Source organism: Cupressus sempervirens, chromosome 3, assembly GCF_028749045.1.
Source record: "Cupressus sempervirens isolate cs-2001-9-10 chromosome 3, ASM2874904v1, whole genome shotgun sequence".
Lineage (NCBI taxonomy): Eukaryota > Viridiplantae > Streptophyta > Pinopsida > Cupressales > Cupressaceae > Cupressus > Cupressus sempervirens.
The window spans coordinates 207,003,551-207,020,670 of record NC_143120.1 but is presented as its reverse complement, the minus strand read 5'-3'; the positions used below and the strand labels follow the sequence as shown (position 1 = coordinate 207,020,670).

The following is a 17,120-nucleotide window of genomic DNA, read 5'->3' as shown; positions in this document are numbered from 1 at the left end:
TGGCAATTTAATTGTTAATATGCATATTCTTTATTCTTTTAAATAGACAACCCTTTTCCACAATAGACTTATTGAATATGATGTATCTGTAGGATTTCAGTTGACCAAACGTATAAGAGAGCAAGAGGATATTTATGAAGATCACTTTCAAAAGAGGTTTAATCTATCTGGCAAGGTGGTCTTTCCAAATGCACTTAAATTATTATTTGTGGATATTATAATTATGATTCCAATGATAACCGCAATATAGGATGATGTATCCTTTTAACACTTTTGGTAGGTAGGCGTAGTATATTTTGTTAAGAAGATCTAATTTATGATTAATAATGCAAATATTGTGGAAATAGTTGATCCCATGGTTCAATATGTTCCAATTTGTAATTATTGAGGTTCATGTTTGAGTAGTTTTACTTGTACCCTGGCTTTCTTATCATTTTTATATGTAGTTAGTGTGACTAATACGTGATGAGTTCGAAAATCTATAATGGAGTTACACAAGTAGGAAAGTGGCTATTGCTGGAACACGGTATGTGTATTTTTCTGCTTCAATTAAAGGATGTGTTAGCTTTTAATACTTATAATGGTTATCGTGTTCATTGTGATTGCTATTCTTAAAAAGCAGTGGAATATCTTTTAGTAGAGCAGAGGGATGTAATACCCATTTGTTCATTCCTCTAATCAGCACAGTTCTCTTTTCCAGTGGTGGTACATGGCTAATGTGAGTATATTTTAAGTTGGAGGGAGGACGTTAGATTTTTTAACTTTCTGCTGATTAAATATATACACTATACAATAGATTGGATGGGTTTTTAATGTTTGTGGTATGGTCTTTTTTGACATTCTTTGCTATCTGTTGTTGGTTGTTCTGGTCAGGGAGAGCAAGTATCAATGAATGCTGACTCAGAATTTGTGCATTTTCTTGGATAATTTGGTCAACTCACAATTACATCTGCATTATAACAGGCCATCCGAATTCCCAAGAAAGTACAATATATTTAGAAATATATCTAAACAATCTTCATTTTGATTTCTCTGGGAGATGAGTAGTGTTTATTTCTTGAATGGACCTTTTCCTTAGTTTGGTATGCATTATTAAGCAATTGCTGAAAGCATCACCACTTTTAGTGAATGACAGCCAAACATCCCCTGGAGATGCCTTGTTACTACTATTAATTTGTGGAGACTGTAAATATAGTTAAAATGTTGGTACAAGGTCTGCCAGATCTGAAAGAGATATGATATAAACCTGAACTACTTGGGTTGCCCTGAGGTATCTGGATCTGATTGCAAACCTGATTTTGCATTTGGATCTAAACAGACATAGGTTGATTATATTACTATAACAGAATAAAGGAAAACTAGAAACACACATCTGGATAAACAATCTTTAAATCAGAGTCATGAAATTATTAGCATTGCACAATGCCTGAGGTAATTTTTTTATGTTATCAAATTGTTGCATATACTTCGAACTGGTAAATATCATTACTAAGATTTAAATTTATCTTTTTAGAATTGTATATTAGTTACTGATATAAAATTAAAAAAGTCTGGCTACATGATTAGTGACCAATTTGGTCACTTAGATTATGGCCTTAGCAGGCTGTTACAAAGAACCCAAATTATAGATGCAGTTTCATCAATATATAGCTAGATCAGAGTTTGAGATAATACGAGAAGCAATAGTCTGTAAAAAATCGTGATAATACCTGATTAATCTTTGTTTACCGTATGGGGTAAATCGATTAATGCATACAGACAATGAAACAAGAATCTGTAACAACAATACTCCTTTTATTATTCGCATATGCCAAAGACATTACATTATGCTTATGATGATGATTACAATGATCTTGGATGGTGTATATATACTTTCCAAAGAACCTTCCTGAAGGCGTCCGTCGGCTACATAACAAGAATATTCTTGAAGGGTCCATTGGCTACATAACAATTACCAACGACATCAACTTGTTGGCTACACAATATTTACCGACGACAACAACTTGTCGGCTACACAATATTTACCGACGACATCATCCCCCCCAAAAAGAAAAGTCATTTCCGGACGACAATTACAAAATATCCGAAACAGATTAACAAAATGGAATACATTAACTGACTAACTACAACAAGATAGATTTGTTTCTGTCACACCACTTTCACATTCGTCCCATGCCTGCACCAAATTGGTCTCCAAACCATGTTGCATCTATAGCCTCTGCTAACACAATATTGTCTCCTTAATCAAGCCGACCTTGATAGCCACTTGTGCTGCTTTCTCTGCTTCCAACTCCTGTGTACCCTAAGCCAAGTGTCACTGTACTACTTTCAACTGGATGATCAGCTCCTCTCGTGCTCTTTATGCATCCACCAAGATAGCTTTACGTCCAACACCTACTTCAAGTGCCTCAAAGCGTATCACCCCTCTCGAAAGGCTTACTTCGTTGATTTTTCCACCTCTGGCACACTATGCCTGCAGTAGCTCTAGGTCTCCTTAATTGGTCATACTTCCCACGACTGATAACTACACCGACTGGGGGTCTAGGGGGCATTACCCCCAGCGGGGTCTCGTGGGGTCTTGGGGCAGAGCCCTAGGCGCACTCTTTGTCGTGATACAAAGTGGGGTCGAGGGGCAGCGCCCCCGCTGCCAAGACCAAATTAGCACTCTCAAACTCACACAAAACTATATGGAACACACCATATTTGTGATTTTCTTCCGATTCCACACTCTTTCTAGCAACTGCTTATGTTTTACTACCTGTTTATGTCTTTCCCTTCCCTTTGACATCATGTGTTATTCATTCTGAACATTTTTGATTTGTCGTTTTTTTTTTAAAACTGTAAATTCCTCCTCCCTGCAAACTCCATTAATAAGAGTGTTACATATGTCACAATTTTTTTTTTAATAAACCCTTCTCTTCAAACGGATGCTGACTACAAAAAACCCTCAGCCAAAATCGGCCTCTGCTTGTGCAAGCCTATACAGTGACACTGAAGATGTGTTATGGCACAATACTTAGCAACTTCTCTTTTCTGCTACACCGTACTGTATTTGAAGCCGTGCAAAAGTGCTATTATATGCCATATGATCTGCTCATAATGTGCTTCATCTCCTATGCAGTGTGAGCGTACGACAATGCTACCAATCTTCCAGTGCTTGCATTAGATATAGTTAATTAGTCGACTTCTGCTCTTTGGACGCCATACGGACATGGGTGAACAAGAAAGATTGTACGATGGAATTAGAAATCCATATGGGCTCAACCAGTATGGTGGCTTGTCTCAACTTCTGAACTGCTCCCAATTCCCATACGGTACCATTACATAACCAAAGACGACCGTACGGCAATTGCACCCTTGTGTTATGTTTGTTTGTCGTACGATGATTGGCGTATTGTTTAACCCTGCTTGCCGTACGGAGGAAGTACATAAAATTGGCCCATAAAACACCATATGGTTGGTGCTTGAAATCGCCATACAGTGGCATTGACTAGAAACCCGTACGGTGCCAATTCACTATTTTATTTTACCGTATGATTATGAAACTTCACTTAAGAGGCCGTACGATAAGATCTGCAACTCTTTTTTTCTTACTGAATATTACTGCTCCTCAATATTCGTCAATGACGAAACAGTTCGTGCATGATATATTTTTAACTTGGAACTGTTCATTATTTTCGGAATTTCCAGCCCGTCCAATGTCCACAGCTTTAGTGCTCTGATGTTGCCCACTTGCCGGATTTAGTATGGTCTGACCCATTTGACTTTAAACTTCCCCGGTTTGATTTCGTTTCCTCCGCTATACTTCAACACCAACTGTCCCGGTTGGAACTTGTTTAGTTTCAAGTGTTTATCATGCCACGCTTTGTGCCTATTTTGTGTCACCTCCGTAGCCCATTGTTCCAATAGCCGCTTTTCCTTGAGTTTGTTTAGATTATGCAACCTTTCCTTCAGGCTTTCCATGTCGCCTAACTTATTCTCCAGCGCGATCCTCAAGCTCGGTATCATGAATTCTACTGGTACCATTGCCTCCGGTCTGAACATCAACTAGAACGGTGTGTGTCCCGTTGTCACCTTGTATGCCGTGCGGTATGCTCAGAGGGTAGAGGGTAGTTTTTCCTCCCAGTCTTCACCTTCGACCGCACGTGACTTGTAGATAATTGCTACCAAGATCTTGTTCGTAGCCTCAGCCTGTCTGTTTGGTCTTGGGTAGTACGAGTTTTATAGAGAATGATATATCTTGAATTTCGTCGTTAATAGTTTAATGATGTGATTGACAAAGTGCCCTCCACAGTCACTTGTTATCTGAAGTGGAATCCGGTATTGAGTGATTATTTGTTCATAGATGAATTTTGCTGTACTGACTACTGAGTTATCCCGTAGGGCTCGTGCTTCCACCCACTTCGTTAGGTATTCTGTAGTGACAACTATATATCGGCATCGGTGCCTTCGGCTTACTCTCAGGGGTCCCACGAAATCCAATCCCCATCGTTCAAATAATTCTTGCGCATGTGACGGGTGCAGCGGCATGAAATCTATCTTTAGCAGCGTTCTAGCCCTTTGGCAAGTATCACAATCGACAACCCATTCCCGCGTGTCGTTGTACACTATTGGCCACTACAGTCCTGCTAGCAATATTTTTCGCGCTGTGGTATCATGTCCCATATGTCCTGCTGGACCTTCATGTGCCTCTTTCAACACTCTCGGTATTTCCTGCACCGTTGCAGGATGTGATTCGGCCCCATTTTGTACAGTAATCCATTAATCAGTTGAAATGTACGGCTCCTAATTGCTAATTTCCGCCTTTCACTCTGTGGCATATCCTTCGGTGGCTGTCTTGTGGAAAGGTACTCCCCAATACTTGTGGACCATGTTGGCAGTACTGCAAGTTGAAATAACCATGCATCAAGGAAATCATCATTCACTCCGTCTGTTGGTTCACCTGTTTTAATTCGTGACAGATGCTCTTCGCTGACATGATGCTTCCCGGGCTGTACAATGATCTTGAAGGTGAATTCCTGCAACAAAAGTAGCCACTGAGTGATTGTTCTTTAGATGATAGGTTTATTCACTAGGTACAACAGAGCTTGATGGTTAACATAGAACACGAACGGTGTTGCCAACAAGTAATGTTGAAACTTCTGCATTGTGTAGACCATTCATAAGGCTTCCCATTCTGTTGTACTGTAGTTCTGTTCTGGTTTTGACAGTAGTTGGCTGGCAAAATATATTGGGTGATCTAGTCCGTGGTTGCCTATCTACGCCAAAGTTGCTCCGATTGCATAGTTGGATACATCGATGTGAACATGGAATTCCTTGTTCCAATTTGGGTACACCGAGATAGGTGCTGTAGCTAATCGTACCTTTAGCCCTTCAAATGACTCATCTTGTTCCTTCTCCCATTTGAATGGTTCCCCTTTGCATGTTAACCTGTCCAATGGGTATGATACTTTGGAAAAGTTTTTGATGAATCTTCTATAATAGCTTATGTGTCCTAGGAATGACTTTACCTCCGTTATGTTTGTAGACGGTTGCATTTCCATTATCACTCTGACTTTGTCTGGATCTGTTTTCAACCCCGCCTTATAGACTATATGCCCCAGCAATCTTCCTTGTAGAATCATGAATCTGCATTTCTTTGGATTTAAGGCTAGTCATGCCCTTCGACATCTTTCCATGCATTCACCCAACGCCGCCAGATGTTTGTCTTCGGTGCTGAATACAGACCAGTCATCAAGGAATGCTTTGAAATTTTCGATGGACATTTTTTCGAATATGTGCAGTATGATTCTTTGGAACGTTGCCGACACATTGCACAGACCGAATGGCATCCAGTTGTATGCGTACACCCCATCTTCTACCACAAATGTCGTTTTCAGCTTGTCCTCTTCTGCTATGCAAATTTGATTATATCCCAAGAACTCGTCCATAAATGAATAAATCTCGTGTCTAGCTACCTCCTCCAATATACTGTCTATGAATGGTATCGGGAAGGGGTCCTTGATTGTTACGACATTGAGACATCTGAAGTCGACACATATCCTGATTTGGGTGGTGTCCTTCTTCATGGATATGACTATGGGTGATACCTATTCACTTGTTTGAACCTTAAAGATAATACCTGCCTCCAGCATTCAGTTGATTTCTTTTGTGACCCGCGCCGCGTAATTTTTATTCATCCTGTAGGGTTGCTTCCATACGGACACTGCACGTTCGACCAGTGGGATGCGGTGAACACACTGCTCCGGTGGGACTCCTTTCAAATCCTTATATGTCCAGGCGAATACATCTTTGTATTCCAAGAATATTTTAAATGCCGCTGCTTTTAGTACTGGATCCTAGTCATCCCCCACCAGTATGTTTTTTGGTTCAGCCTCATCTCCCAAATTCATGGTTTGCACTGTGGCTTCGTTATATTTTGATCGGCTTCCCTTCACCGAATACATGTGCGGGTGTTTCATCCAGTGGTGCATCCCCTTTTATTTTCGTGAACTCTTTTGGAAATCCATCTCTACTGTGCCCTTTCTCTATCATTAGTATGTTGCAACTCTGGAATAGCTCGTAATCCTCCATCTACTAGTGAAATAATCTGTTCACCGAATCCAAATCATCGTCTATCGATCCGCCTTCCAACCGTAGGATTCCTTCCGGATCTGGTTCCATTCACTGCTTTCCTTCATCCTCTTCTTCGGAATCAGATGAGAGAGCTTCCTCGCCCAACATTTGTGTGTGTAGATCAATAATGAATTTTCGCCCTTTGCTTTCCAATGATAGTGTATTCTTCTTCTAGTCATGCTTGACCTTTTCTCGTACGAGCCATCCACGGCCTAGAATGGCGTCATATCCTCTCCTCTTCAATGGGATGACGACGAAATCGAGTAGGAATGGCTGTGTTCCAATAGCTATTGATTGTGCCATCAGGACACCAAGAGTTTTAATGCTGTGTTGGTCTGCTGTTAGTAATTGGAACGTAGGTGGCCATATTGTTGGCTGTCCCAACTTCTTCTAGGTATCTTCTGGTAACACATTTACACCTGACCCTCCGTCCATAATTGTGTCTGTTAGAATAGTTCCCAGAATTTCCATCTTGACGACCGCCAGATGCTGTTCGAATGTGAGGGCTAGCAACATTGGGTCCTCTGCACTTGCTCCACTTTCCTTGTCCCTTCCATGTTCTCTTGGTGGTTTGGCAGTTGGAGTGATGTTTGTGAGTGCCGATTGAAGTTGAGGCATTGTGAGCAGAAGATCGTTTATTTTGACTGGTACTTTAGTTTATAGTATCTGCCGTACGATGTTCTATTCTGGGTAGTTCCTTGTTGAGGTACCAGTAGTGTCCTTCAAGTGTGCTTTCTTCGATTGTGTTGCTCTCTCAACTTTCGCCCGTGCTTCTTCCAATCTCTTCTTTTCTTCTGTCGGGTCGGGGTACAATTTTGATTGTTTCCGTGTGATTGCCAGAACCTCCTCTTCGTCCGTCCCGATGGTGATCAAATTGACTCTTGATTTCAGGCACTTGGCATCTTCATGATCTTCCAGACCGCACCATCTGCATAACAACTTTGGTGCGTTTGCCGATGTATAGTTTCGAGCAAAGTGGCCCCACAAATTGCATGCTCGACATTGAACCATTGGGCGGCCGTTCGCATCGTACTGAATTCGGTTGCGGCTCCCATTATTATTGCTGGCATTGCTATTGTTGTTTTGCCCCTTTCTATTATTTCTGTACCCTCCCGACGTGGCATCCTCATTGCCAGTGTTTCCGCTCCCTTCGGACGCAGAAGCCTCCTGTTTCAGGAGCACTTGTTGAGGTCCTCTCGTTTTCATATTGAAGGGGCATTCTTTTATGGAATGTCCCATAATTTGGCAGATCTCACAAAACTGGTCCTTTGGATAGGATCCTTTTGTGTGACCTTCCATCTTGCATTCAGTGCACCATAGCTCGTTTCCCTTCATTTCTTTTTGCATATTTTTAAATGTCTTCATCATTCGGATCATATCCTTTTGGAGAGCTCGGACCTTCTTGTTGCCCTTTTCGTCATCACTACTATCTTTTTTCGTAGATGCGTCATCTGAGTCGAATGAGCTACTTTTCTTCTTTTTTTTGTTTTCTGTTCATTCTCTAAGTCCATCGCCCGATTGTATGCTTTGGTGTATGATGATGGCGGCACAATCTTCATTTTCTTCCTTAACTCCGGGCATAGTCCCTCAATGAACCATCGCTTTTTCAGCCCATTTGTCGGCTTACTTTCCATTTTATTTATTAATTCTTTGAGCTTTTTGGCATATACACCGACGGTTTCATTTTTCCCTTGCTTTGTGGTGTAGATTTCTGCTACGATTTCATTATCGTTACGCAACAATTGAAACTCGGTGATAAACTCCTTTTTAAAGTCCACCCATGTAGTTAATTTCTGGAGATCCGTGTCGGCAAACTAATCAATTGCTACACCCCTTAGGGTTGGTTGTTGGAAATTGTCGCACCCATTCATCTCTGTCAGTTACGCCATTCACCGTCCAAATTGTTTCGCATGTCTTACAGTGTCTGATTGGATCGGCCGTTCCATCACCATCAAACTTTGGCAACTTCTCCTTTGGTTTTGCCATTATTACTTGATTTTATGTACGGGCATTGTTTAGTACTGCTCCATCGGTGGCGTTTGGCATTGCAACACCGGCGTTGTTCTGCACTCCAACATGGGTGCTTTGTATCCTTGCAGTTTGCATTCCAACACCGGCGCTTTGTATCCCGACGGTTTGTACTCTGACACGGGTGCTTTGTATCCTAGTAGTTTGCACTCCGACACCGACGCTGTTTTAGATAGTCGTCTTATCAATAGTTACGTTCTTTGGTGAAGAAGGATTGTTGTTAAGCGAAGTTGTCCGTTCCGGATGTGTATCACAGATGGGGAGTTCACTCCACGCTCGTGCTCCCTTGGCACTCCAAATCGTGCGAGTTAATTCCCTTTCGTATGGATTCTCTTCTCTCGGTGTATACAGGTTCAGAAATTCCTCCCTTGCTTCTTCCACCAAATCCAACCGTTGTCAAGTCTCTTCCAACAATTACTCGGCGCTTCGATGTTTGTTGACAATCTGTTGAAACCTCTGGTCTGCGCTCGGCCTGTTGTTGCAAAATTAAATTTTCTTCTAGGGTGCGTATTCCATCTTTTCCCTTATCTTGTTTCTATCCTTGTTAAATTGATTTGGCATTAGTCTTCATTTCTTTGCCCTTGTTCTAGGTCCATTGGGCAACGACACCAAATGTTTACTGTATGGGGTAAGTCGATTAATGCATACAAACAATGAAACAAGAATCTGTAACAACAGTACTCCTTTTATTATTCGCATATGCCAAAGACATTACATTATGCTTATGATGATGATCACAATGATCTTGGATGGTGTACATATACTTTTCGAAGAACCTTCTTGAAGGGGTCCGTCGGCTACATAACAAAAACCTTCCGGAAGGGGCCGTCGGCTACATAACAATTACCAACGACATCAACCCGTTGGCTACACAATATTTACCAATGACAACAACTTGTTGGCTACACAATATTTACCGATGACAATCTTCAATCCTGGAGCAGCCGAATTTTTCCTTGAAAATCCTATTTTGTGTTTTTTTTTTCAACTATTCAATTATTCCTATTTTTTTTTGTCAATAAAAACAAAGCAAGTCCAACACTCAGAGTACTAAGCAACAAAGCAATAAGTATTAGACGATGACACAAGTTAAAGGTTTAAACTAGATCTGGGCCTGTTCAGATCATCTATTTTAAACATCAGGGCACCAGAAATAAAAAACTATCAAAATTATGATAATTACTTAATCTACTCAGCCATCCACGTAGCCATCCAGGCTGTCCATGCCAAGTGTCCTTCAGCCCACCTGAAGTGTAGACCATCTTCTCTTATGATATTATGTGGGTTATTAAGGAACACCACCAAAGGTACTGCGGGGGGTCTGGGCATAGCACTAATGGAAATAATTGGCCTCCTACGTGCTCTGCTTTCTATACTATTCTAGATGACCATGGTTACATTTTTTGCATTGTTGTTAGGTATTATCTTGTTGATGAGGTCGCCTGCTGACATTCTGTCTATATTTCTATTGCCAACTCTTCTGGGAATAGAAGCAATTGGGACTATCTGATTAATAGGGATTGGTAGAGGTGCAGGGTTGGATTCTCTTACAACACTGCCAAGGGGGGTTGAGGGGTCTTCAATCCTCTTCTTCCTTCTAATCTGTTCGAGCATCTCCTTCACGGTGCATTTTGCATCAGCATTTCAATTTTCCTTGAACTGAATTTCAAAGGGGACACCTTCCTTATTGAAAATCTTCGAACATTCTTTGATGACTTTATGGAATTGATGAGCTTTGATCCTGAAACACAAAACGACCTTAATGCAAACATAATTCACTATGAGTCTCTTAAGAGACTAAGCAAGCACCCTTTGTCTACCTTTGAATATATCCTCATTGCTAAGAACCAACAAATGCCAAACCATAAAGGAAGAGAAGGTGGCCTAAAGGATGTTAAACTGCTTAGATAGGTCAAGGATGAAACTAAAGATAATGTGGAAAAGGGACAAGTCATGATCTAAGATGTAACAACCCCTTTTTCCGGGTCTTAGTTAACAACTAGCATAGCATCGAAATACAGATACTACTTCACATTCATGAGAAGGCAGTTATAACAGTTATGTTCATGTGGAAGAGATTAACGGCTACAATCAGTTTAACTGGAATATCAACACCCTTTGTGGGGGGTTTGGGCATAGCATTGACGGAAATAATCGGCCTCCTACCTGCTTTGCTTTCTGCACCATTCTGGATGACCATGGTTACATTTTTCACATTGTTAGTTTTGTAATGTTCCCCATCTTTTAGACCCTCAATGGAGTTCTTAGCGATTCATTATCCAAAAGCTAAGTGGAAAAATAAGGAGAAATAAATTAAATTAAAGTCAATAAATAAATAAATCTAAAGGTGAATTTATATTTAATTAATTTAATTTTCTAGAAGCACAACTAATTGTTGTATTGGAAAGGGGAAGTGTCTAGAGTGTATTTTCTAGAGAGACAACTAATTATTGTATTGGAAAGGGGGAAGCTTCTAGAGAGTGCAATTAGATAATATTTTTATTTCCTTCTAGATGGGTGAAGGAAAAGAATAAATAAAGGCAAGAGCTTCATTGTTAGGCATCTGATTATTGTCAATTGCATTTGATATAAACTTGAGAGAAGAAACTAAGGGTTTTTGATTTCAGTAAGCCATTGGAGAGCGTCAATTCTTTAGTGTTGCAACCATTTGAGGTGGTGAAATATCCACTGAATTTGGCATTTAGGAGAGCTTCATTCTGGAGTTCTATTTGTGCTTAAAGTTAAGGAATAACTGAAGGGTTTGAAGAATATTGAAAGACTACTGAGTGCAGACGTGAAGATTCATCTTTGGCATCCATTAGTAATCATTTTTTTTTCCTTGCTGCTATAGTACGCATGAACAATGACATGCTACAGTACTCGCTCTTGATTCCGATTGCAACTTTCATCTCCATCCTTGGGCATCACTATTGTTAGGTTCCTTTTGCAACTATTAGTAGTTAACATTATAATCTTAGGTATATAATTTTGCTGTTGTAAGTGATAACTCATATCAAATTTGGCATTGCTATAGTCATTATTGTAAGCCCATTTGTCTTGGCAAATTCGTAGCAACATTGTACATGAGAATGAATTCAATAAAGGAGATATATGTTGCATACCATTTGTTTGACGAAATGTCCATCTAATAGCATATATGATCAGCATAATAGTTGTATGCCAATTGTTTGTCAAAATGTCAGTTGTAGGTATGCATTCCATATCTAGTATCCATGTATATGCATTGAAAATACCAAAAAGAACTGCACTTGCATATTAGTTCATTGTAAGAGGTATTGTAATATCATTTGCGAACGTTTTAAATTTCTTAGCGTCATTCAAACTATATCAAACAATCTGAAACATAAAAAAATCAGAAAAGAGAAAGGCAACATAAAGTGTTTGACAATACTCCTTTAGCTAAAATCAGTCAATTTTGGGCAAGGGATATTATAGTGGTATCAAAGCTTGCATGCAAAGTGTTTGACGAAATGTCAAACAACTGAACTTGAAAAGGAGTTGGCGTCATTACATTGGTACTAGAGCTTGCATGCAAAGTGTTTGATGAAATGTCAAACAATTGAATTAGAGAAGAATTTTATGTTTGATGAAGTTATAATCAGTTGGGGTTATTACAGTGGTATCAGAGCGGTTTCCTGCCATCCTGTGGGGTAGGAAAATATTAATTATTGTCAGATTTGCTGTTGCATTTGGAGTGACCAGCATTCTAGCATTTTCTAGCCATGGACAGACATAAGAGGGATGACAGTTCTAGAAGTCGGTGGAGTAATGAGGAAGTTAGCGCGAAGATGAAGGCTTTGTAGGAGAGTATGGAGAAACTTAAGCTTCATCAACAGAGATTGACAAAGAGCTTGTTGGATCTAGAGACAATCAAGAGGGCAGCAAGGTATATGGTTTCCGCCTTTAGAAGGCTAAGATCGAGGTTGTAGGGAAGGAAGCTTGAGTTTTCCTCGACATGTGTCAATGATGCAGATGTACCTGTATTCAGTATGACAACAAGTAGTCCTATCCATAGTGTTGATGATGGACTTATTTCATAGGGACATGTGGATGTGTTAGTGCCCTTGGTGGATAGCAACATTGAGCTTCAACAGGTTGAGACTCCCAGAGTTGTTGCTATAGTTAGTGCAGAGATAGTTGATGCAATTGTTACTACTGATACTTTTGGCTCTCTCGAGGACAGGATTATTATTAGAGATTTGTATGTGAAATCTCATGGTGTTGCTACAGTGTAGGAGGCAGTTGCTTCCTCAAGTGGGACCAAGACACGTATAGAGTCACCCAGCTATGATGTTGGTGATGTGGGTGTTTCAGAGGAGTCAGTAGATGTGGGTTTATCCTCTAGTATTATTGATTCCCAGCCTGACATTGAGTCATGTGTGCAGAGTCAAGAGTTTGCAGTTGAGGCTTTGTCAGGAGATATCGATGCAGATAGTATGGACACATTTGATGGTGCTATGAGATGTATTGGGTATGACAGCCTTCGTCAGATATTGGGTGATGACTCCAAGGAGGTTTTGGATGAGTCCCAAGATTGATGCTTATAAAATCTTATCATTGAGGTGGAAGCTAAGACATGCGAAGAGATTGATATAGCAAGGGCTTACATTTTTTTGGACGAGTAGTTGGTTAAGGTACATGGTAGTTGTATGTTGGATGCAGAATTGTGTGAGCAAGATAACACACGTATAAGCGATCTTGTGGTGGAGAGTTTTGATTTAGTTTCCTACCTCAATGAAGTTAGTGAGACAGAGAGCTTACATAGGAGTCAGGGATTACAGAGGCATCATGTGACTTGTCAATTAAAGGTGAGTGATAGTAACATTTCTTTAGCTCTTGAGCATTATGATGCTATCCGTCAGATGATAGCTACATCTGGTTGGGGTGCTCCTATGTTTGATGAGCATGGTAATAGTACTTTTTCTCTAGTAGAGGTTCATGAACTTCGAGAGGCTGCTAGGATCTTGAAGAATAGTTACTCTCAGTTAGTTGCTGACAGGTATTACTTTCTAGAGTGGGGTAGCACCTGCTATGAGATGTTTTTAGGGAAAGAGGAGGAGGTGGATGAGTTCACCTGGGAGCTTGAGGTGATTGTGGACTCTCTTCAGTATACTTAGTTGGCTCTTTAGGAGCCATAGTCACAGTTGGATAAGGTTACTATGGAGTTAGAACGGGTACAGTTGACACCAGCCCTAGACCCTATTTAGTTACATGTTGTGGTTGGTGATGAGTTTTCTTCTATGGTTGAGAATGAAGGGCGTGATGATGTAGTGAACACATTCGTCCAGGATATGAGTGTAGTATGTACAGAGGAGGTGAGAGCATCAGTGGACACGAGCTCTCATGGAGATTTGCTTCCTCCTACTAGAAGTGAATCTTTTTCTTCTTTTCATACGGCTGGTAGCATTGGACAATTGGCATTGTCAAGTTTTCAGAAGGATCGGCTGTGGATTGCAGGGGAGTAGATTGATGCTTCCACATATTATTTCTATTTTATTGAGTCATTCATGGAGTATTTTCTTGAGAGTTTGGATTTGCGGGAGGTTTCATATAGTATATCTGAGGGTACTCCCATTCGAGGCTCTCGTGCTATACAACGATTGGCGAGGAAGATTGTAGAGACCTTGGCTGCAATGCTTCCCAATAGGGATTTAGTGGTTGGGTTTGCTAAGAGGGTTGCCCAGGATCCTACTTGTCCTCAGAGATTGGAGCCATCTTTTGATTCCCAGTTTGATGATGATGAGATTGGGAGTTTTTATTAACATTACACTGTGAGCAGTGCTCATCACTTTTCTTTTGACCCACAGGTAGAGGACTTGGTTTTCAACATTATGGATGGTGACAAAAGGTTTAGTATTCATTATACCTACAAAGGGTGTACTTCTCTGCCAAGGGATGTAGATTCTGAGATACAGGGTATTGTGAAACAGTTGGATGTGCTAGAGAATGAGATGAATCAAAACCACAAACGAATGACCCGACTAATTTCAAATTTGATATTTGAGCAGAGCACGATATCGTTTTTGCAAATAACGAAATGTGATGATAATTCATGTCAGGTTAAGTTAGATGATGTAGTTGTTGGCATGAGTTTCCTGGATCATGTATTTGATGGCAATGCATCGACAGTGGGAGTAGGAGCATGCAAGGATATTGTCATATCAGCAGCCACTTCGGTGTTGGTTGAGCCATCCAACAAGGAGTTTAGCAGTATGCATGCGGTTGTAGATGTGTGCTCTGATGATAGTACACTTGTTATTGTTGATGAGGTGAGTAATATGGTGACAGAGTCATGTTATACTATCGATCAACAAAGTGTTGATGTTCACTTCATGGACAATCCTATGTTCGACATGGATGCAACATTCTCTTATGACAATCTCTTGTTTGAGGTTGATGTTGATCACTCACCTGAGTGGAGTTGGGCTCAGATTTTACCATTTATAAAGATTCAGTTTTTGTTGCGACAGTTGGTAATGTTCTTGTGTCCACAAATTTTGATGTGGCCACACCTTTTGGTACAATTGGCATGAGTGCATATGGTTCTCCTGTAGTTACGTCTCTTCAAGGGATTGTTGATCAGGATTCTAGTCTAGTATATATTATATGGGTGGGGATCAGGATGAAGATATTTCGTATGGGGTTTTCTTCTGGTGATTTTTTAACTCCCACATCATTAGCGTAGGTTTTGAATGCTATTCTGCAAGTGATGTTGTTGGTCCTGCTGATGTTAGTGGTATGCAGTTGCTTTAATGTTAATAGAGGTGTTACATACTACTTCATTTGGGATCCAGGTGGAGGTTGGAGTTCATTGTGTTTTTAGATTGCTTGAGGACAAGCAATTTCAGAGAGGGCGGATTGTAATAACCGCAATAGGTTATAACTTCTTCAATCACCAAAAATCTTTATACTTTAGTTGTTTGACATTTCATCAAACACTTTGCAAGCAAGCTCTGATACCACTGTAATGGTCTTGCTCAATTCCGACCTTAAAATGCTGATTGAAGGCTTGAAGAATTTTGTCAAACACTTTGCATACAAAGGGTCATATGACTAATATAACTTTTCAGGTTGCTGCAATAACTCTTGTTTCGATTTGCATCAAAGAGAATGCTTACAAAAGACTCCAGATTGTCTAAACAACGACCTAACATGAATGTGCATCTAATTTTGACAATATTCAATACAAATATGAGACTTAACTACTTGCAATATGCAGCTACAGCAACTAGTGGTTATGACAAATACTTTGGATGCAACCTAAGATGGCATTAATGCACTTACAACCAAGTGTCATTAATATAAACACTTAGTATGCAAAATTATAACATTATTTATACCAAAAAGAGAACTTACGGCCAATTGACATTTTGTCAAACAATTGGCATGCAAACTAATAAGCTGATCATCAAACTCTAGGTTTGCAATATAGATAGTCTAAAAATTACAATGCTCTTTCAATTGCAAAATCCTAGCCTTCCTTTGATACCAATAATGCTAAATGGCAAACAAAGACAAGTACAATATGAAAATAGTGAAGTGCTGAAGCTATATTTTGTACTTAGCTGAAAACCTACATTTCTCAGAAAATATGCCAAATGAGAAGTGAAGAACCTGATTGTGGATGGTTGTAATATTTTCCTTCGATGCTGCCCCTTCTGCTTTGTTTTTTTTTTTTTTTTTTTCTGGTCTGCTTTTTCCACTTGCTTTTTCCGGATTTGCTTTTTTCGTTTTGCTTTTTCGAATTGCTTTTTCGGCCTGCTTTTTCGGACTGCTTTTTTGGACTGCTTTTTCGGCCTACTTTTTCGCAATGCTTTTTCCGCCTGCTTTTTTCGAGTCTGCTTTAAAATGGCTTCCTATAATTTCAGACCTGCTAGGAATGACCTCCAATAATTTCGGCTGAACTGCTTTTTCGGATCCGCATTTTGAACTACTTTTTTCGGTTGCTTTTTCGGAGCTTCTTTTTCGGACTGCTTTTTTGGCTTGCTTTTTCAGTTCTGCTTTTTCGGCCTGCTTTTTTTCGAACTGCTTTTTCGGTCTGCTTTTTCGATTCTGCTTTAAAATGGCTTCCTATAATTTCAGACCTGCTAGAAATGACCTCCAATAATTTCGGCCCTGCTAAAATTGCCTTCTAAAATGCTGAAATGCTAAAAATGGCCTTAGGCCCAATGATGCCCTAGTTGAAGTGACTAAAGTATCACCTCCAAATGTGCAACCTTTCAGAAGATATTTCACTTCCTCAGTTATGCTAATCCAAGGGAGTTCTCGTTCCCAAAGATCACTGACTATCTGAAACCACTTGGCTCCACAATAGACTATGTGACTGAATCACAATTTGATGTCAAGAGAGAAATAAACAACTGGATGAAAAGAATGAAGCCCGGGGTGCCTATTTATTCTTTTTTCTCCACTTTCTCCAGAAGCTTCTAGAACATTATTTTATTTTATCTATTAAG

The 17,120-nt window shown here is 40.0% G+C and overlaps 1 protein-coding gene across 4 annotated transcripts in view; it reads left to right on the top strand.

The window, feature by feature from the left end:
- The window catches only part of GCS1 (glucosidase 1), a 233,206-nt gene that overhangs the window by 36,708 nt on the left and 179,378 nt on the right, over positions 1–17,120 (top strand). For all 4 annotated transcript variants that reach the window (XM_089819056.1, XM_089819057.1, XM_089819058.1 and 1 more), the window contains exon 8: positions 93–175. In XM_089819056.1, the coding sequence (XP_089675182.1) occupies positions 93–175 (83 nt within the window). The remainder of the gene's footprint in view (positions 1–92; positions 176–17,120) is intronic.